Source organism: Tachypleus tridentatus, chromosome 13 (genome assembly GCF_004210375.1).
Source record: "Tachypleus tridentatus isolate NWPU-2018 chromosome 13, ASM421037v1, whole genome shotgun sequence".
Lineage (NCBI taxonomy): Eukaryota > Metazoa > Arthropoda > Merostomata > Xiphosura > Limulidae > Tachypleus > Tachypleus tridentatus.
The window spans coordinates 256975225-256994899 of record NC_134837.1 but is presented as its reverse complement, the minus strand read 5'-3'; the positions used below and the strand labels follow the sequence as shown (position 1 = coordinate 256994899).

At 33.1% G+C, this 19675-nt stretch overlaps 1 protein-coding gene across 4 annotated transcripts; it reads left to right on the top strand.

Moving 5' to 3' along the window:
* Nucleotides 1-19405, top strand: LOC143237313 (nascent polypeptide-associated complex subunit alpha-like). Of its 4 annotated transcripts, none has more exons than XM_076476421.1 (7): nucleotides 1-19; nucleotides 2297-2391; nucleotides 2730-2827; nucleotides 8964-9188; nucleotides 10535-10666; nucleotides 15716-15838; nucleotides 19272-19405. In XM_076476421.1, exons 2-7 carry the CDS (start codon nucleotides 2325-2327, stop codon nucleotides 19284-19286), a joined length of 660 nt encoding a protein of 219 aa, XP_076332536.1. In that variant the 5' UTR covers nucleotides 1-19; nucleotides 2297-2324; the 3' UTR covers nucleotides 19287-19405. The 4 variants fall into 4 exon arrangements, with proteins under 4 accessions (XP_076332536.1, XP_076332534.1, XP_076332535.1 ...); XM_076476419.1 differs by lacking the exon at nucleotides 1-19 and adding an exon at nucleotides 180-322; XM_076476420.1 differs by lacking the exon at nucleotides 1-19 and adding an exon at nucleotides 358-378.
* Nucleotides 19406-19675: the final 270 nt, after the last annotated feature.

The window sequence follows — 19675 nt, the reverse complement described above, 5'->3', positions numbered from 1 at the left end:
TCCGTCGTAAGGAACATCAGTAAGTTTACGGATTTAAAAAACTAAAACCTCAGTTTCGATTTCACACGGTGAACACAACAGATAGTCTGACGTGGTTTGCTTGAAACAAACACACAAACCCATTGTAGATATCGATAACATAGTATTAATACTATAAGTTCTAAAACTTACCCTTGAGTAACCAGGGGTATTACGTCACAACTAATATTTAAAATAAATGTTAATATTTATTTTTTAACAATGTCGTAACACTGAATATTTAGAGGCCGTATCCGATATTCCGGTAGATGGCTGTGTACTATTTTGTTAAGAATATTGAAACGTGAGTTGGTAGTTGTTTTTTTTTTTTTGTACGGTAATATAACTTTTCGAATATTGGTAGGTAGTTGTGAACTTCAGCATTCGTCTTTCATTGAAAGACATGTCTCATTAAAGATACCTATGATGATTATATAGTTTTGTTTTCAACCACCCATGAGTAATGAAACCACAACAGTATATTATGTTTCATATGTAGGAGTTTGCTAGTGACTAGGAAGTGCAATGCTACTATTAGTACTAGTAAACTATTACATTGTACTGTCATCAGTATCTGTAGAACACCGAGTTATTTCATTACTGTATTACAGTAGGTTATAAAAATGATGTAATGACATTGTTTCTATAAACACACTAGTGTTATTATCACACAGAAGAGGCTTAATCTTCGACTATACAACTTCGCTATCACAGTTAAAAATAATGTTATTAATTATAATTAAATGATACGGCTAGTATTTAGACTTTTTCAACTGTTACATAGTTCAATTTGTTACTGCATCGTTGCAATTTGTACAGGTGATCATATCAAGTAATTTAACATAAAAATAAGCTATAACTGTTTCTCTAATAGTAATAATAGTAAATCTAATCTTGATGATTTGTGAGTTGAATATATTGTTATGTCTCGCATATTGTTGGTTAAGGTCAAGAGGAAAAATAGACTTTCACTGTCTCCAATTTCACACTTTTAGGATACTTCACATTTTAATATTTTTAGGTGTAAACTAAAATGTATAACAAATTCATAATAGGTAACCATTGTTATGTATTGTGGAATTACTATGTGTGGTTTCTTTTTGGTGTGATAAGGTATTGCTTCTAAGTTGGATTTGATAATTTCTTGAATGTTGTGAACATAAATAATCACAAGTAAATTTATAAACAGGAATGACTAGTTTTAGCAAGAGCATACAATAATTTTGTGATAAGGTATTGCTTCTAAGTTGGATTTGATAATTTCAGTTAATTGGTTTTGTGGTCAGTAAACTAAAAACTGATCAGTCATCAGTTCTTAACTACAAGAAAATTAAATGTTGCATTAAAAACAAATATTGTTTATTTGATACACTTGTAGTAATAAGGGTAACTTTTATTTAAAACAAGATTCTACAAACTTATATCAAAATAGATGAACAGTGAATCTGTAAATAATGCAAATTTTAAGGAAGATGTATATAAATATATGTTATTGTTAAACCAGCCTGATGTATCTAAACTCTGAATTTGTCATTTTTTAAAAATTAATCTCAATGGATTTAACTGCTCTCATTTAGATGTTTATTCATGTCTTGTGATTCATAAACCATAGCTTCATTTACCACCATGAATTTTAAGTCTGTTGCTTATTAAGCTAGACTTTTGAAAGTACAACAGAAAATATAATTGTCTGTGAGCATTACTAAAATTCTGGTTGCTGATATACAAAAAAAAAATTTTTTCAGAATTTTAGATGACAAGGGTAAGATATTTTTAAATTGCTTAATAATTTATTTTTAAAATAAAAATGTATCTATTTTCCAAAACAACAGTAATTTAGTATGCAGTTGGTAAAGTGAAACTTAAGTAAACTCATCTTTCTGGTTAGTCTTAAAAATGAGATAACTAAGACCCTCAGTGTTTTAAGAAGGAACAGAGTCGTAATTTGTTAATGTCATATATGTATGTTTAGAAAACATTATGTGAATTGCTTAATTTTAATTCATTAAGGTCTTATACTACTAGTCTTCCCATTTCCTTCGTAGTTTCCATGTATGAATAATATGTATACATAGTACCTAATAGGTGGTATTTTTTGGGTTCTTTGGTGAGGAAATTCTTATCTATTGTTACATTTACACTTGAAAACAAAAATCAATTGAAAGACTTGCTTTATTTTATAGTAATTCAACAGTTTTTAAAATAACTTATAAATCTAGTTAGATGTTATTGTTCACAACTAAAAAAAACAACTACAAGGTAATATTCTGTTTTACAGAGAGCTACAAAAGTAAACAAGCCCAAAAATGCCCGAAGTAAGTGCAGCAGGTGTAGAAGCTGTGCAAGATAAGGTAGAGAATAAAACTGAAGAAGGTAACTTGTAATTAATAACATAATGAATTTTCTGTGATAGGGTTTTAGTGTTTTATCATTTCAAGTAAACTCCAATAAATTATAATTGGTGAAATTTTATATGGTTGCTAATTAATGAATAAAACACAACATTTTTCATGAAATTAGTGTAGTGAGGCATTAAATCAGTAATTATTTTATTTTTTCCAAAAGACGTTAATGTGTTGTTTTTCTAAGTAAAATAAGTAAAGTAAAATCATTCTCATTTTGTCTTCAATAAAGTAGTCTTGCACCATTGTTTGAAACTTTTCTCCAATCTATAGAATAAAAAAAACTTAGTGCAAGTAATTTTTTCTCAGCCAGTGGATCTGGAACAGACTCGGAAAGTAATGAATCAATTCCAGAGCATGAAAATCAGCCAGAATCCATAGAAAGTAAAACATCTGGTCAGTCGCAGGTAATGTCTACCTTAATAATTGTAATAAAATACTTGTTTAGTTGTTCTTATTTCTCATCAATGGATTAGCCATGTACAAAAGTTTGAGTCATGACATGCTTTAGCCCATTGTTGGATACATCACTGCTTCTCATGTTGAAAGCAAGACAAATAAACCTGATAGGACAATGCTTGTTTGTTTCTCGGAATGCAAATCTTGCAGACGTTTGTAAAAATTATTTTTTGTTTTGCCTTTGTCCAGTATGTAAAACTTAGATTAACTCTTTCTCAGTGGGCTAGTTATAATTTACATGAGTTTGTCTACATATTTGCACACCTTAAGTATTTGCACTATAATTTTTTGATACAAAATTTGGTAGACTCTTAGTAAAGATTAAAATTTTTTTGTACACAAAAAATGTGACTTTTTAATGAAATATTTTCCTAAACATTTGTTTGTGAAAATATCAAGACTGTTTCTTTACTAGTCTGAGTGCAAAGTGTAAACATGTTATGATTAAATAAAAAATTTGTCTTTGTCCCAAAAGTATCTGATATTGTTTTTGTAATTTCTAAAACCTTCTAAATACATTTAAAATCTTTGTTTTCAGAAAGACTTTGTAAGTTCTATACCCTAACTATGTAAAGTCTGTCAACTAACCAACCTTGTGACTATCATAAAAAAACAAAATAAATTAGGAAGTAAATATAAATTATGTTTTTTCTTGTGTGAGAATGATTAAATATCATAACATGAAAATTCAAATGTTTAGTCCAAATAGCTTAAGTCTCATAATGTTATGTTTTTTATTATATTGACCTTTCAGTTATGCCTGGGTAACATTACATAACTTGCATTGATGTGGTGCACGTGCACCTCATGTTAGTATCTGATAATATAAAACTGACAGTTAGTCATTCCTGTCTTGGTTGTGTTTTAGTGGACTAATGTTTTGTAATAATACATTCACATTTCGATTATTATACATTATATATGTTATTACTATTTAGAAATAAATTATTAAACTTATTTTCATTAAAATATAGGACAGTAAGTAAAGTAAAGCAAACAGTTATCTCTTCTAGCTTTCACCTTTGATCTCTGTTGCTCTCAGACAAAGGTTGCTAAGTCTTTTGAAATTTTGCACATGGAGCACATAGGTTTTGTATATATAGTTAAATGACCAAAAGAAATCATGACTAATTATATGAATACCATACAATTTAACTATAATTTATTTACCTTAGTAAGTAAGATGTATTTGAGTTTTAAAAAATATGAAACTTCTAGCAGATTAAAGATGCAACCTATCTTCTAGAAGTCTTTGTTTGAAAGATAGCCTTTACACAAATTAGAATAGCTGAGAAAACCACTAGGGAGACATTGTAAGCTGTCGATTGGTTATTCACATGTCATATATTGAAGTAAGTGTATATATGGGACTGTTTCCAAAATTGGAAAGACATGAATGGGACCACTGTGTTAATACATAAGCTATATCTCAGCAAAACAAAAATATACAAGGTTCTTATTTTCTATTCTAGCTTGTTGGCATTGATGATTTGAGTTCCTAATTTGTAAGAAGCTATAGGCTTACTATTTTGACATTGCAAACATCTAATTTTAACCACTGCTGCATTCAACATATCATGTGACTAAAACCTGTATTTCGGTGTGTTATTTTAAAATTTATTTTTAAATTAAGAAGTTAAGTCTTATATAATATTAAAGTTTTAATAATAATCTACAATTTGATTCCAAACATACTGACATAAATTTGTAAAACAGTACTTCAATAAAATTTTGAATTCAAGTCAACAAACAAACAATGACATGGTGTTTGACTCTTGACCCGACATGAAAGGGTTGAAAGCTTCAGTACATAATTTGAAAAAAAGAAACAAAATTCACACATTTGGATTTAAAGCAAAAACAAACAAACAGAAAACTTAATATTATGTAGAAAAACCTTTATAGTAAATATCACTTGAATTAGTGTATTAAATGCTCTGGAACTAGATGGTTAATTAATTACCTATTAGTAATTACCAGTAATTACATTACTGGCACAGTGATGACATTGCGTGTATAAATAATAGTGTAGTTCTAACTTCATGTGTATTGTTTAGTTATTAAGATCTACAACAATATTAAACTTAAGCTGATACTTCTTTAAAAAAAGATTGTGAGAAGTTAATTGTCATGTGCTCAAGGAGTATTGATTTATAAATAACTTGTCTGTCTATATCTTTCGAGGTTCAGGATGAATTTGTTTTCAGTGAATTATACACTGTCTGTCTACATTGATAAGAATCATTATTTGATATATGACATGTATTATGAGGACAATTACTTTTTTTTGGTTTTATTTAACTTGTTTTGTGAAAAACTCAGTAATTGGTAATTGTATTTTCAGCTTGTAACAAGTTTGTCCTTGAACTTGTAACTACATTACTACAAAGCAAGCTGGAGGTAGGAAGATCAGTTTATTGAGAATAACCGATTTAATGTATCTGATAATCAATGGATTGGTAAATTTTCTGGTTATTTAGCACCAATATGTGCAGAATTTACCTTTGGATGCCAGAAATGTAATCTGTAAAAGTCACTGAAATGTCCATGCTTTAGTTCTTCTTGCCAAAATTTTTTTTTATTTCTAATTTTCAACTAACCCTATTTTATTTTTGTGACCATAAGTAATTTTTTTTTCTTTCATGAAATGGGATTAAGAACCTCAATTGTTTTTTGATTATCCGCACTGTGGGACAGAGGTAAGTCTATTATAATCGGGGGTTCAGATTCCCTCAATGAACAAAGCAGATAGCCCAAAGTCACTTTGCTATTAGAAAAACGTACTTGTGTTTATTATTTTTGAAATTCGTTTGTAATGACTGTATAATCAAATTAAGATCTTAACATAACATTCATTATTCTGAGTTTTTTGACTTTTAGAATGAGACAAGCAAAATTAATAGCCTGAAGTCATGGACTTTTTTTTGTAGATTGAGAAAGTACTATACAAAAATTCCAGGATAATAGTGTATCCAGGATGATAAAGCCAAACCAGTAACTTGAAATCTCAGAAATAACCTAAGAAAAACAGAAACAAAAGCAGCTACAAACAACAAGAAATAATATGCAAACAAAAAAACTTTCTACTACAATGTATCAACTAAAAATGGTATATTAACCATATAATACTTTAATTTTGACAAGGTGAAGAATTTTTTATCAATATTGAATCATAACATTTGGATTATATGTGGTATGAACAAAGTCATAATTTTTACACAGTAAATTAATTATATTAATAAAATCGCCCACCAGGTGTGGGTTCAGACGACAGAGCTCCACCATGGACCACCTGATTAGACTTGAAACATCAATCAGAGAAGCCTTTCTCAAATGACATCTTGTATCAATATTCTTTGACATTGGGAAGGCTTATGATACAATATGGAGGTATGGCATTTTGCGAGACCTCCATGTATGTGGGTTACGTGGTCATTTTTATTAAACTTTTTTTAATGGACAGCAGATTCCAAGTTCATGTGGGTTCGACACTTTCCCATTCTTTTCTACAGGAACTTGGGGTCCCTCAGGGCTGTGTTCTGAGTGTCGCATTTCTCAGTATAAAAATTAATGCCATCACTGAATAACTCCCTCTCACTGCAAACGGGCTCTATGTCAATGACTTTCACATCTCATGTCAGTCATCGAACATGAGGTATGTTGAGCAGCAGCTACAGAATACTCTCAATTGTTTACTGATGTAGACCACAGCAAACAGGTTTACCTTTTCTCTCTCTAAAACTGTTTGCATGCACTTTTGCTGCCAATGGGGTATTCACCCTTATCCTGAACTTCGTATCGGTGAAGTTGTATTGTCTGTGATCTCCGAGACTAAGTTCTTTGGGCTCATCTTTGACGGTAAGCTGACCTTTATACCACACATCAAGCAGCTACAGGTCAAATGTACAAGAGCACCTAACATCCTCCGTGTCCTCTCAACCACCACTTGGGGAGCAGATTGACGTTCTGTGCTAAAGATATATCGTGCTATTATTCACTCGAAACTCAACAATGGATTACTGGTGTATGACTCTGCCAAACCATTGGCCTTAAAGATGCTAGACCCTATTCATCATCAAGGACTTCTGTTCTGCACTGGGGCTTTCTGCACCTCTCCAGTTCAGAGCTTATACATAGTCTCATAAACCTTCTTTGCATCTCTGCTGTTTGCAACTGTCTTTACTATATGCTTTGAAACTTTGTTCCTTACCAAAGCATCCCACCTGGGGTTGTGTTTTCCTTCCTCGATGGGCCATGATTTTTCAGAACAGGTGGTTTGCCATTGCTTCTTTTGACCTTTGTATCCAGGTGCAGTTGGATGAATTGGGTCTGTCCTTGGATAACATTGCTGTATCCACTGGTCACCCCATTCCACCATGGCTTTTCCCAATCCCAAATTGGGACCTATCTTTAAGTGATCTGAGAAAAGTAGGCATTCCTGATTGGAAATACTGTCTGCTATTTGCTGAACATCTTTCTAACCATCCTTCCATTTCTGTTTATACAGATGGTTCGAAATCAGGTGACTGTGTGGGCTCTGCCATGGTTTGTTATGGTTCGGTGGTTGTGCGCAGAATCCCCTCTACAGCTTCTGTGTTCACTGCTGAACTATATGCCATTTCTCTTGCCCTGGATCACATAGAAACTAAGCAGTACTCGAACTGCACGATTTATACTGACTCTTAGTTCTCTACTGGCCCTGGAATCACTTCATGTTGGTTCACATCCTGTTCTTGCCAATATTCAAAACTGAACATTTCTTTTAACATCTACTTCTATCCAGTTTTTCTGGATACCATGCCACAATGGTAAATGCATGAACGAGCTTGCCGACACCACAACTAAATCTATCTGCTCTGGCACTATCACCACTGTGACTATTCCATACATGGACTATGGTCCTGTATTTCAAGGCTCGGCTTTGTGCCAGCTGACAGTTGACTTGGAATGAGCAAAGCAAAAACAGGCTTTTCCAAATAAAACCCTGTATTGGACTTTGGTCATCTTGTTCCCATGAGGATCAGAAAGAGGAAGTTGTTCTAACTAGACTATGCATTGGTCACAGTTTGTTAACTCATCATTTTCTTTTATCTGGAACTGATGCACCAATGTGTAGTTTGTGTAACACTCAGATCACAATAAGCCACATTTTACTTTCTTGTCATTATAATGATTCACAACAACAGCACCATTTTAAGCATGTTCTGTCCCAAGGTTTGTCCATAACATTAAACAGTGTTATTGGTGATCATGACTCTGTGCATCTTGATGATGTTTTTAGTTTTTTTAAAGACCGTTAATCTTTTTAATGTCATTTAAGTTTTTTTTCATTTATACTTTGCACCTTTGTAATGTCTCCCTTTTAAAAATCACAGTTCATCTTGTTCAATTTGAAATTAGAAACTGACCATAACATTAAGTAACTCGAAACCAGGACTGGAAAGGCCAACTTCAGGTGGCTGACGTTGGTTTTTGCACTTATCTGTTAGTCTTCCTGGCAAGTTATGATTATTACAGTTGCTACAGAAAGTCCTTTACAACTTGAATTACTGTAGTTTTTCTCCTGACATTGTGGACTGGATGTCAACATTGGTTTTATGCTATTTATTTATTTTTTAAACTTCGTTTTCTTTAACCTTAATTTCCTTTTATGAATATTACTGAATTTACTTTTACTGGATGTTTGCAGATAGCCTAGCTGTTTTGTGCTATAAAACAGTAAATCAACCAACCAACTTTTATATAAAAAAAAAGCACATGTTTTCACTTTTTTTTTAAGTATTCCTTTAAGAAATTGAATAAGTTTCATCTTAAGGTTATTTTTGAATTTATAACCATGAGTGTTAAAACCACATAATTAGAAAGATGTTTTTGTGATAAGATGGTATTATATCTCATGAGTTTGGGCAAAATTTTTTCTTTTTTGTATCTGTATGGACAATATTAAAACAAAAGAAAAAATTACATTTAAAAACAGAATCAAACCATGTACAGTGCTGTTTCTCTGTTTTTGTTGCCCCATATAGTAAGAGTTAAAAATATATTTTATAGTCATGTGAATATAAAAAATTCCATTTTTAATAGATGGCCCAAGCTGCTGGTATTACAGAGGAAATGGTCAGCAAGGCCAAGCAGAGTCGAAGTGAGAAAAAAGCAAGAAAGGTCATGTCAAGATTAGGACTGAAACAAATTCAAGGAGTGAGTCGAGTGACCATAAGGAAGTCTAAAAACATTTTGTTTGTCATAACCAAACCTGATGTATATAAAAGTCCAGCATCAGATACATACATTATGTTTGGTGAAGCTAAGGTAGGGGTGATTTAAATGTATGTTTTCCTGTTATTAGTCATAGTTAGAAGCCTCAAACATTGTCTGATAACAGAACAAAAAAGATCTGTTCTAAGACTTCTACCTAAGAAGTCTTTGGTTGAGAATAACTTTTTAAACAAATTTTTGTCAGAAGCATTTTAACAATATAATACATAAAAAAAAATTATAATAGTGAAATACTGGTGTAAAATTTGTTTCTGAAAAGTGAGATATGATGAGGAAAGAATAGAATTAGTCTGATAGTAAAAATAATAATGACCAAATTATTGTTTTATAACTTATTTCAAAAAACAACTGGATGAAACTATAAACAAACTAGTCCAGGTTACACTGTTTCTTAATTTATTTAAGCAGATTTTATTTAACGTAGTAGTAAAGATTGAGTTAGCTCTAAAGGAAAACTAACTTGTTACTGGTGTATTTATGTAATGACATTTCAAGTCAAACTTAATTAAAAACAACAATTTCTAGATATTGTATTTTTGCTACGAGTTACTGCTGTGGTAATTTTTGGTACAAATGTATTTCTAAAATACAATTTATTTGAAATGCTAAACTTAATATTGTTGTGGTATAGGATGAAAAAACAGGTTTGTTATGCACAACATAACTGATAAAAATCCACTCTGATTCTATATATTTATCTTATAGGTTTCAGTTTTTGTAAACACTTTTGATCTATGTTTGTGTAGAATGGGAGGAAACATTAGAACATTTGTAGATTTAATGATGGTTTGGCAGTTTTTATCAGTACTCTAGAACCTAACACTGGATGTGTTTTGTAAATCTTTAAATACAGCTGAGTGATTTAAAGAATTTATTTATATAGTTGATCACCTGAGACAGTCACCATGTTGATATGTCATATAAACTGATCAATTGATCGAAATTCTCATTGCATCGATTGTCACAAAAATAATTAACTGATCAAAATTAAGTATTTTGATTATTTCAACATTTTATCAAAATTACAATTCATCCTATTTTCTCAAATAATCAATGAATTGAAATTAAGGTTTTCAATTCTCCAAGTAATCAATTTATTATAAACTAAGTTATTTGCCCTGTCTTCATTGTAGAAAAGTTGTTAAGGTTACCTGACACCAGTTGTTGTGAACTACTTGCAGACCAAGAGAAAGCAACTGTTTGGCAGCATGCACTACCATTTTTCTTTCTTTTTTATTGTAGATACTGTTGTTTAAGGGTCATTGTTCTGAGTATTAAAAAATCGCTGATTTATTATTAATTTTGTTAAACATAATATTGACATTTATAAGATAAAAACACTTTAGTTTTCTTAAATATGGTTTCTGAATGTTTCACAGATTGAAGATCTAAGCCAGCAGGCACAGATGGCAGCAGCAGAAAAGTTTAAAACACCTGAGGCTGGAATGACGTTAGGAGAGCCCACACAAACAACAGTCTCCCACCCAATTGAGGAGGAATCTGAGGAAGAGGTGAGCTATTTTTTTTAATTTGTTGTTAAAGTTGAATCACTGATAATTCCTTCAACAGAAGATTATTAATGGCATATAATAAATTAGTTTTGTTTTGCTGATAAGACTACTGTGTTAAGCCTCGTTTTTGTTAGGCCTATAAATGGGCAAAGAAATAACACTAAAACTAAGTGAAATCTCCTAATTAAAAACCTTTGAAAAGTCAGTTTGAATAAAATTTTAATATTGTAAAGCAGTTGTATTTATTTAATACCAGTTATTGTAAACAGAGTGAAATTACATACATTGTTTTGGAATTGAAATGAAGGTATATTTGCAGTTTTGTGGATTAAACCTTTGAGAGCATTTCAAAATAACACAGAAAAAATAAAAAATTATAAATTTAAATCTACAACAAGATAAATATTTAATTGATTTCTTAAAAAATATAGTAATGTCATTTTCTCAAAATTACAAACTGCAATTTCATACAAATATAACATAAAATGCTTTAACTGCAAAAGCTACATAATTTATGAAAAATATTTAAGACTCGTACTATTTATGGGCCTGGTGGTTAGGGTGCTTAGTTTGTAATCTGAGGATTGCAGGTTGGAATCTCTATCACACCAAACATGCTCGTCTTTTCAACCATGGAGGTGTTTATAATTTGCTGGTCAATCCCATTATTCATTGGTAAGAGAGTATCTCAAGAGTTGGCAGTGGGTGGTGATGACACTTACACTTCTAAATTAAGGTCAGCTAGTGCAGATAGCCCTCTTGTAGCTCTGTGTGAAAGTAAAAAATAAACAGGAATTTTTTAGTATTTACATCTTTTACCACCAGTTCCAAGATCATATGGGACAGGATTCGAAAGGTTAACGGGCACTACAATTCTGTCCCCCTCTCGATCTTACTCTCTGATGGTCAGGAGGTGACTGATGTCCGGAGCATCGCTGACACTCTAGGTGAAAGCTTTTGCCAGGTATCTAGCACTTCTGCTTGTTCCTCCACCTTCCTGGCCATCAAGACTCGGGCAGAGCAATCACCTCTTTCCTTTCGAACTGACTGTTTCTTTGACTATAATTGTCCCTTTACCCTGGTGGAACTGAAAATGGCCCTTCATCAATCTGCCAGTACGTCTGTTGGACCTGATGATATTCATTATGGCATACTGCACCATCTATCTCCTGCTTCTCTTGATGTCCTTCTGATTGTTTTCAACCAGATTTGGCAGGAGAATGTTTTTCCTGATGCCTGGCTCCAGGTTATTATTTTACCTTTCTCTAAGCCAGGGAAAGATCCCAAGATTCCTTCAAACTACCGTCCAATTGCTTTGACGAGCTGTCTCTGTAAGACCTTAGAAAGGATGGTTAATGCTTGTCTTGTTTGGTTCCTTGAATCAAACAACCTCCTCTCGCCCACCCAGTGTGGGTTCCGTCGACAGCACTCCACCACAGACCACCTAATTCGTCTTGAAACATCTATCAGAGAAGCCTTTCTCAACTGCCAACATCTTGTATCAATATTCTTTGACATAGAGAAGGCTTACGACACAACATGGAGGTATGGCGTTCTTGAGACCTCCATACATATGGGTTACATGGCCATCTACCCATGTTTATTAAAAAATTTTTAATGGACAGGAGATTCCAAGTTCATGTGGGTTTGACACTTTCCCGTTCTTTTGTACAGGAACTTGGAGTCCCTCAAGGCTGTGTATTGAGTGTCACACTTTTCAATATAAAGATAAATGTCATCACTGAACAACTCCCTCTCACTGTTGCGAATGGGCTGTATGTTGACGACTTTCACATCTCATGTCAGTCGTCAAACATGAGATATATTGAGCGGCAACTACAAACTGCCCTCAATCGTGTACGGAAGTGGACTCTGGTGAACGGCTTTAATTTCTCTCTCTCTAAAACCGTATGCATGCACTTTTGCCGTCAACGGGGTATTCACCCTGATCCTGAACTTCATATCGGTGAAGTTTTGCTGCCAGTGGTCCCAGAGACCAAGTTCTTGGGGCTTATCTTTGATCGTAAACTGACCTTTATACCACACTTAAAGCAGCTTCGGGTCAAATGCACAAGAGCACTGAACATCCTCCGTGTCCTCTCTTCTACCAGTTGGGGGGCAGATCACTGTTCAATGTTAAAGGTATATTGTGCTCTTATTCGATTGAAACTCGAATATGGATCAATGGTCTATTGCTCTGCCAGACCCTTGGCCTTAAAGATGCTGGACCCCATTCATCACCAAGGACTTCGACTCTGCACTGGGGCTTTCCATATCTCTCCAGTTCAAAGCATATACATTGAATCTCATGAACCTTCTCTACATCTTTGCCGTTTGCAACTATCTTTACAATATACTTCGAAACTTTGTTCCTTACCAAAACATCCCACCTGGGAATGTGTTTTCCTCCCTCGGTGGGCAGTACTTTTTCAGTACAGACGATCTGTCATTGCTCCGTTTGGCCTTAGCATCCGGGCTCAATTGGATGAATTGGGTCTGTCCTTGGATAACATTGCAGATTCCACAGGTCGGCCCATCCCACCATGGCTTATTACAGCCCCCAAATGTCTTTCAGTCACCTAAAAAAGGCAGATACTCCAGATTGAAAGTACCGCCTTTTATTCAATGAATATCTTTCAAACAATCATTCAGTTCCCATTTATACAGATGGTTCCAAATCAGGTAATTCAGTGGGCTCTGCTATGGTTTGCTGTGGTTCAGTGGTTGTGCGCAGAATCCCCTCTACAGCTTCTGTGTTCACTGCTGAACTGTATGTCATATTTCTTGCCCTGGATCATATTGCAGCTGAGCAGTACTCCAACTGCACTATTTATACTGATTCGCTTAGTTCTATACTTGCCTTGGAATCGCTACACGTTGGCACATCCTATTCTCGCTGATATTCTAAACCGACTGGCCCATTTCTCATTAACCGCTACTTCAATCCAGTTTTTCTGGATACCAGGCCATGTTGGTATTTGCGGGAACGAGCTTGCAGACATGGCAGCTAAATATGTCTGCTTCAGCACCATCACTCCTATGCCTATTACGCACATGGACTATGGTGGTGTCTTCAAAGCTCGGCTCTGTGCCAGCTGGCAGTCCACTTGGAGTGAGCAACGCGACAACAAACTTTTTCAAATCAAACCCTATATTGGACTTTGGCCATCTAGCTTCCATAAAGTTCGGAAGGAGGAAGTTGTTCTAACTAGACTACACATTGGTCACAGGTTTTTAACTCATCATTTTCTTTTATCTGGAACTGATGCACCAATGTGTAGTTTGTGTAACACTCAAATCACTATCAGCCACGTTTTACTTTCTTGCCATCGTTACAATTCTCAACGACGGCAATATTTTAAACATATTTTTCCCAGGGTCAATCTGTAACATTGGACAGTGTTATTGGTTATGGTGACTCTGTCCACCTTGATAACGTTTTTAATTTTTTAATGGCCATTAATCTTTTTAATCTCATTTAAGTGTTGCATATTTATTCATTACACCTTTTTAATTGTGGTTCCTTTTTACACTTTTAATCTCTCTCATTCAATTTGACATTGGACAATGGCCCAAACATTAAATAACTCGACACCAGGACTGGAAAGGCCAACTTCAGGTGACTAACGCTACTGTTTGAACTATCCGTTTGAACTACTCGTTAGTCGTCCTGGCGAGTTGTTATTATACTTTTGCTGCATATCATTTCACACTTTTACTACTTTACCTTTTAGTACTGGCCATATTGACTCATAACCAGGACTGGAAAGACCAACTTCAGGTGACTGATGGTGGTTTTTATACTTACCTGTTAGTCTTCCTGGTGGGTTATGATCATTACCATTCTGCTACAGGTAGTCCTTTACAACTTTGTTGACTGGATGTCAACATTGGTTTTTGCGCCATTTTCTGTTTTAATTGCCGTTTTGCTTTTATCTTCAATTACTTTTACAAATTTTACTCCATTTACTTGACTTTTATCTTTTTATTGGACATTTGGCTACTCATTATTACGATTTTGCTATGTGTCTTTTAAAACTCCTATTCTTTTACATTTTGATAATAGCTGCTATGACACATAACCTGGAACCAGGACTGGAAAGGCCAACTTCAGGTGATTGATGGTGGTTCTTGAACTTACCTGTTAGTCTTCCTGGCAGGTTATGATCATTACCATTCTGCTACAGGTAGTTCTTTACAACTTTGTTGACTGGATGTCAACATTGGTTTTTACACCATTTTCTGTTTTAATTGCTGTTTTGTTTTTACCTTCATTTACTTTTACAAATTTTACTCCATTTACTTGACTTTTATCTTTTTTACTGGACATTTGGCTGCTCATTATTGCAATTTTGCTATGTGTCTTTTAAAACTTTTATTCTTTTACATTGTGATAATAGCTGCTATGACACATAACCCGGAACCAGGACTGGAAAGGCCAACTTCAGGTGACTGACGGTGGTTCTTGAACTTACCTGTTAGTCTTCCTGGCAGGTTATGATCATTACCTTTTTGCTAGAGTAAATACCTTACAACTTCTTATACTCTGCCTTCTATCTTAACATTGTAGACTAGGTGTCAACATTGGTTTTATACTTTTTTGTTTTATTTCCATTTATGTCTTTTACTACATTTACTTTATTTTTACATTTTTACCGGATGTTTGGCACAGATAGCCTTGCTGCTTTGTGCCATAAAACACTAAATCAATCAATCAATTAGTATTTACAAAATTGTATAACGAACCTTACAACAGGTGCATTGAATCAAGACCTTGGGTCCTATACACTTGTGTTTGTATTAGACATAGTTGTGTCACTGTAGTGTCGTAGTTACAGTTTTTTACTGACTGCTTTGTTTTATTTTAGAAAGTGAGAGTATAGGTTTAAAACATATTTAGCAAAGAAACAAATCGTGTAGTGTCTATAACTTTTGAGTTATGGTAAGAATTTACGGTGTTTCTTGTAGTTTCTGTCATTTAAGGATTGTAAGTTAGATAAGTATTTTTTAAAGCTGCATGAAAGGGTTAATAGTTGTGTTTTGAAATAGGTTGATGATAGTGGTGTAGAAAGTAAAGACATCGACTTGGTAATGTCCCAGGCTAACGTGTCCAGACCAAAAGCTATTCGTGCACTGAAAAACAATAATAATGACATTGTGAATGCAATCATGGTGAGTAAGAAAATTTTATGGTAACTACTATACATATATATATTAAATTGTTTGGAAAAATTTCCTGTTGTATGTTGTATTAGGGCTTTCACTAGCATTTAAATATTTCAATTATCAATCAGATTTTTTTTGTTGTTGTTGTTTACTATTTAGTGTAATTAAACATTGTACAAAATATTGCAAACCAGCAATACAGATCTTAAAATATTCTGTATATCTGTCCATTGTGTATAAAATACTTTTTATAGTTTGATTTTCTGTATGTTGTATAGTTATTTGAATCTTGTTCACTATATGTACATAGTTTTATAATAACAAATTATATGAATTTTATTTTCCACCTGAACTTGAAAGAAAAATAGCATTTTACAGATACCTGTACTATCTTGTGTATTCTTAAGTTTCACTCACCCTTAATTGTTAAAAATCACATAATGGTTTCTCTTAATTTTTCAAACTTAACATGTATTGTAAGTATAGTTTTTTCTTTAATGGTCCAGATAAATAAATAGTAGTAATAACAAAAAAGGCCATTAGACTTAAACCAATTTATTTAGATCTTCACTATAAACTTGCTTGTTATAAGTATACAAGTACAGTTTAGATAAAATTATTGTAAAAGCAAAAATGAGTATATAAGATGGAAAAAATGGAGTTATTTTTGTGCTGTAAAAGTTTACAAGACTTTAGTAGGCCAGTAGGTAATTCAAGTGCAAGGAAGGTGCTTTCCTCTTGTGGGCAAACTGAGGATGTTAATTGTAAACAGTTAAATGAGTTTTATATGCCTACATTATGACTCGTAGGATGACATATTTCTGTATGATAACACAAATCACAATTACTACCTATTTTACAGTCTGATTTAGCCAAACTGCTGTAAGAAAACATTGAATCATAGCCTTCACACAGACAAAATGAGTATAGTGCCCTCTTGTGAGAGTTTGTTAATTCATCAGCAAATGTGAATATCCTGTGTTTAGGGAGTTTTTTGTTTTTAATGGAAAATATAATTGTGAATGAAAGGCTTGATATGCTGTGTGAATTGCCATACATGCTACCATTATTAGGGGCCTTGCTGTATTTCTTTGGTTTGTTGTCCAAGCTGTGCTGATGAGCCTTGAATAGGCAAAACTGCAGCCACAGTAGAGGTCAGTAAATCATAAAGTGTATTAGGCCTCTATATTCCAGGTTATATTCACAGTTTTACCTTTGGTAAAAAGAAATCTGTAACATTTATATATTTTTGATTTTGTTTAATTAACTCTATCAGTGTAAATTTTCTCTGAAAAATAATCATAAATTTTTAAGCCACAAACAAAATGCAGTAAAATTAAACAAAATATGCTATATATCTTTAAAAGGATCCTATGGTACAAGCTACAACATGGGATTATAAAATGTATCCTCTGTTTTGGAGGTGACTGTGGAAGTAGGATCCATATTGTGGTTGGGATACACCATCTATCAGTCTCGTATATATACTGTTCAAACCAATATATGTCTGCATGTGAATTTTATATAATATATTCTCCTGGTTGGGTGTTTCTTCGTGGGTGACACGTCTTTCACCCATTTGGTTTCTCATTCATTTGTGTGTATTTGTGTTTGTATTTCTGTAGGACCCATCTCTCTACTCTTCTTTTGATTGACCCAGAATGATTGGTTTCCCATGTAATATCTTCTTTTTTTACTGTATGGGAGGTTCTCTATCTCTTTCGCAGACTTGGGCTTTCATGGAATCCTGTATCCATCATAGGTCATGCATGTTTGTAATGTCTGAAATAGGCTGCATATTCTTTAGATCCTCTTTGGGATCTTTTATCCTCAACCATTCTCCTTCCTTATTCAAAGACTTCACATAGTGACTTGAGAAACTATTTCCTTAGTGGCATCCTCTTACTGTCATCAGGATCTTTTTTTATTTCCTGATGCCACTTTAATGAGATGGAGAACAGGTTGTTAGTACTATGACATATCATCCCTTCAATTCCATCTTGTATAACTTTAGTGATACATCAAATTTTGAATTTCTTTGGGTGTTTTGTATACATCTCTTGATCATACACAGTTAATTTTGCAGTTGGTTCCTGTAACAATCACCAAGGCACAAGTTTTTCTACACTGATATACAAACAGTCTGTTCATTTAGAAATCCTTTTTTATATTTTTAATAGGAATGAATCTTTTATTAGTCTGTGGCCTATTATCAATACTTTAAAAAGAAATCCTTTTATTTATTCTAGACATTTTCAGTCTTAATGGTTGGGAATGGTTTTGAAATACTTCCATAAGTGCTTGGGAAAGGAACAGGTGAAGTTTATGGATAAAATTACTATAGTAAAATGTTAATAAGCACAGTACAGATATGTAAAATCAGTAGTTAGGATGAAGGTGAAATAAAGTTAGTATTTCAGAAAAGAAAAACAATGGACTTTTTATACCAAGTTTGATAATTTATCTGGACTTGTCAGTTGACTGCTGAAACCAGATAGTGAACTCTCTTTACTTTTCAAGAAAATTTATCAAATAGTTTACAGGTATAATATTGTCACAATAAAATATAATATATCATGCAAAGAAACCCACTTCTAAAATTTGTTACAAACTGTTTGTAATAGAGACAAGATGTTGTACCCTGACAATATATTCTAAATTTTGAGGCACATCTGTATATTTTGTGTCTGTAGAACTATCACTAAAATATGGTGTTTGTGGTGTCTTGTGATAACCATTTCAACCTTTAACACTGTTTATAGTGGAAGTTGAAGGTTGTGATGATTTGGGTTTACAGTTGTTTGTACTTGTAAAATCACTTATGTTCAGACTCCCTTCGGTACAGTCACATTTCTTTCAGACGTTTATCGAATTCTTCATCAGGTGAGTAATCTCTGTTTAAAGGTTCAACAGTAGCTTCATAACTCAGGTTCTTACAATTCATTATGAAACACAATAACACGTTTAAAGAAGTATCTCCACCTTGCATCTAATTATTGAGTGGAAAGAACTTGTTTAAATAAATACAATAATAATACATCAAGAACTCCCATTTAACTGATATATAGATAGATAGATGTATTGGCACTTGTGTAAAAACAGTGTGCAAACCCTTCATCTACCCAATTGTAGATATTCTGAGTTTCCCATGTATGCATTACAGGGTTATAGAGGTTTTCAGTTCTATATTTATTCAGTTTCAGGATTATAGGAGTTTTTGAGTTTCCCATATATGCAGTCCAGGCTTAAATGCACTTCTTCATTGATCTGTAAAACTGTTAAAGCATTATTTAAATTGAAAGAAAGGTATTTTAAATGTCTTTAATTATTGAATTGTACTGATCTTTTGTTTATTATAACATCTTACTGTATATACATACTTATATAAATGTGAAAAATGTATTTGTAACTAATTTCTTTCCTTATGTCTTTTTAATAGGAGCTGACAATGTAGTGGAAGGAGATAAAAGGGTAATATTACATGTAGAAGGAATGTATCATGTTTGTCTTGTTAAAAAAATATATTATGTCTTTCAATTATGTTTTATTCTAAAGTAAACGTTTGCTTATATTGTTGTGGTACCCAACTTACTTGAGTAATCAACTCTTACCAAATATCACACTGTGCTTAAATGCAACAAATTTTAAAGGGATTTACCTGTTTGTGAAAAATTGAAGGAAAAAAAAACCAACTAAAACTAATATGAAATATTATATATAAAAAAAAAGGTGGTAAAAAGGCATTTTATTTTACCAGAGATAAGTTATTAATGGTGAAATATCAGTGAAGTCAACATAGTAAAACTGCAGTATGGTTGATCCCAGTGTCAGAATATGGAGAGA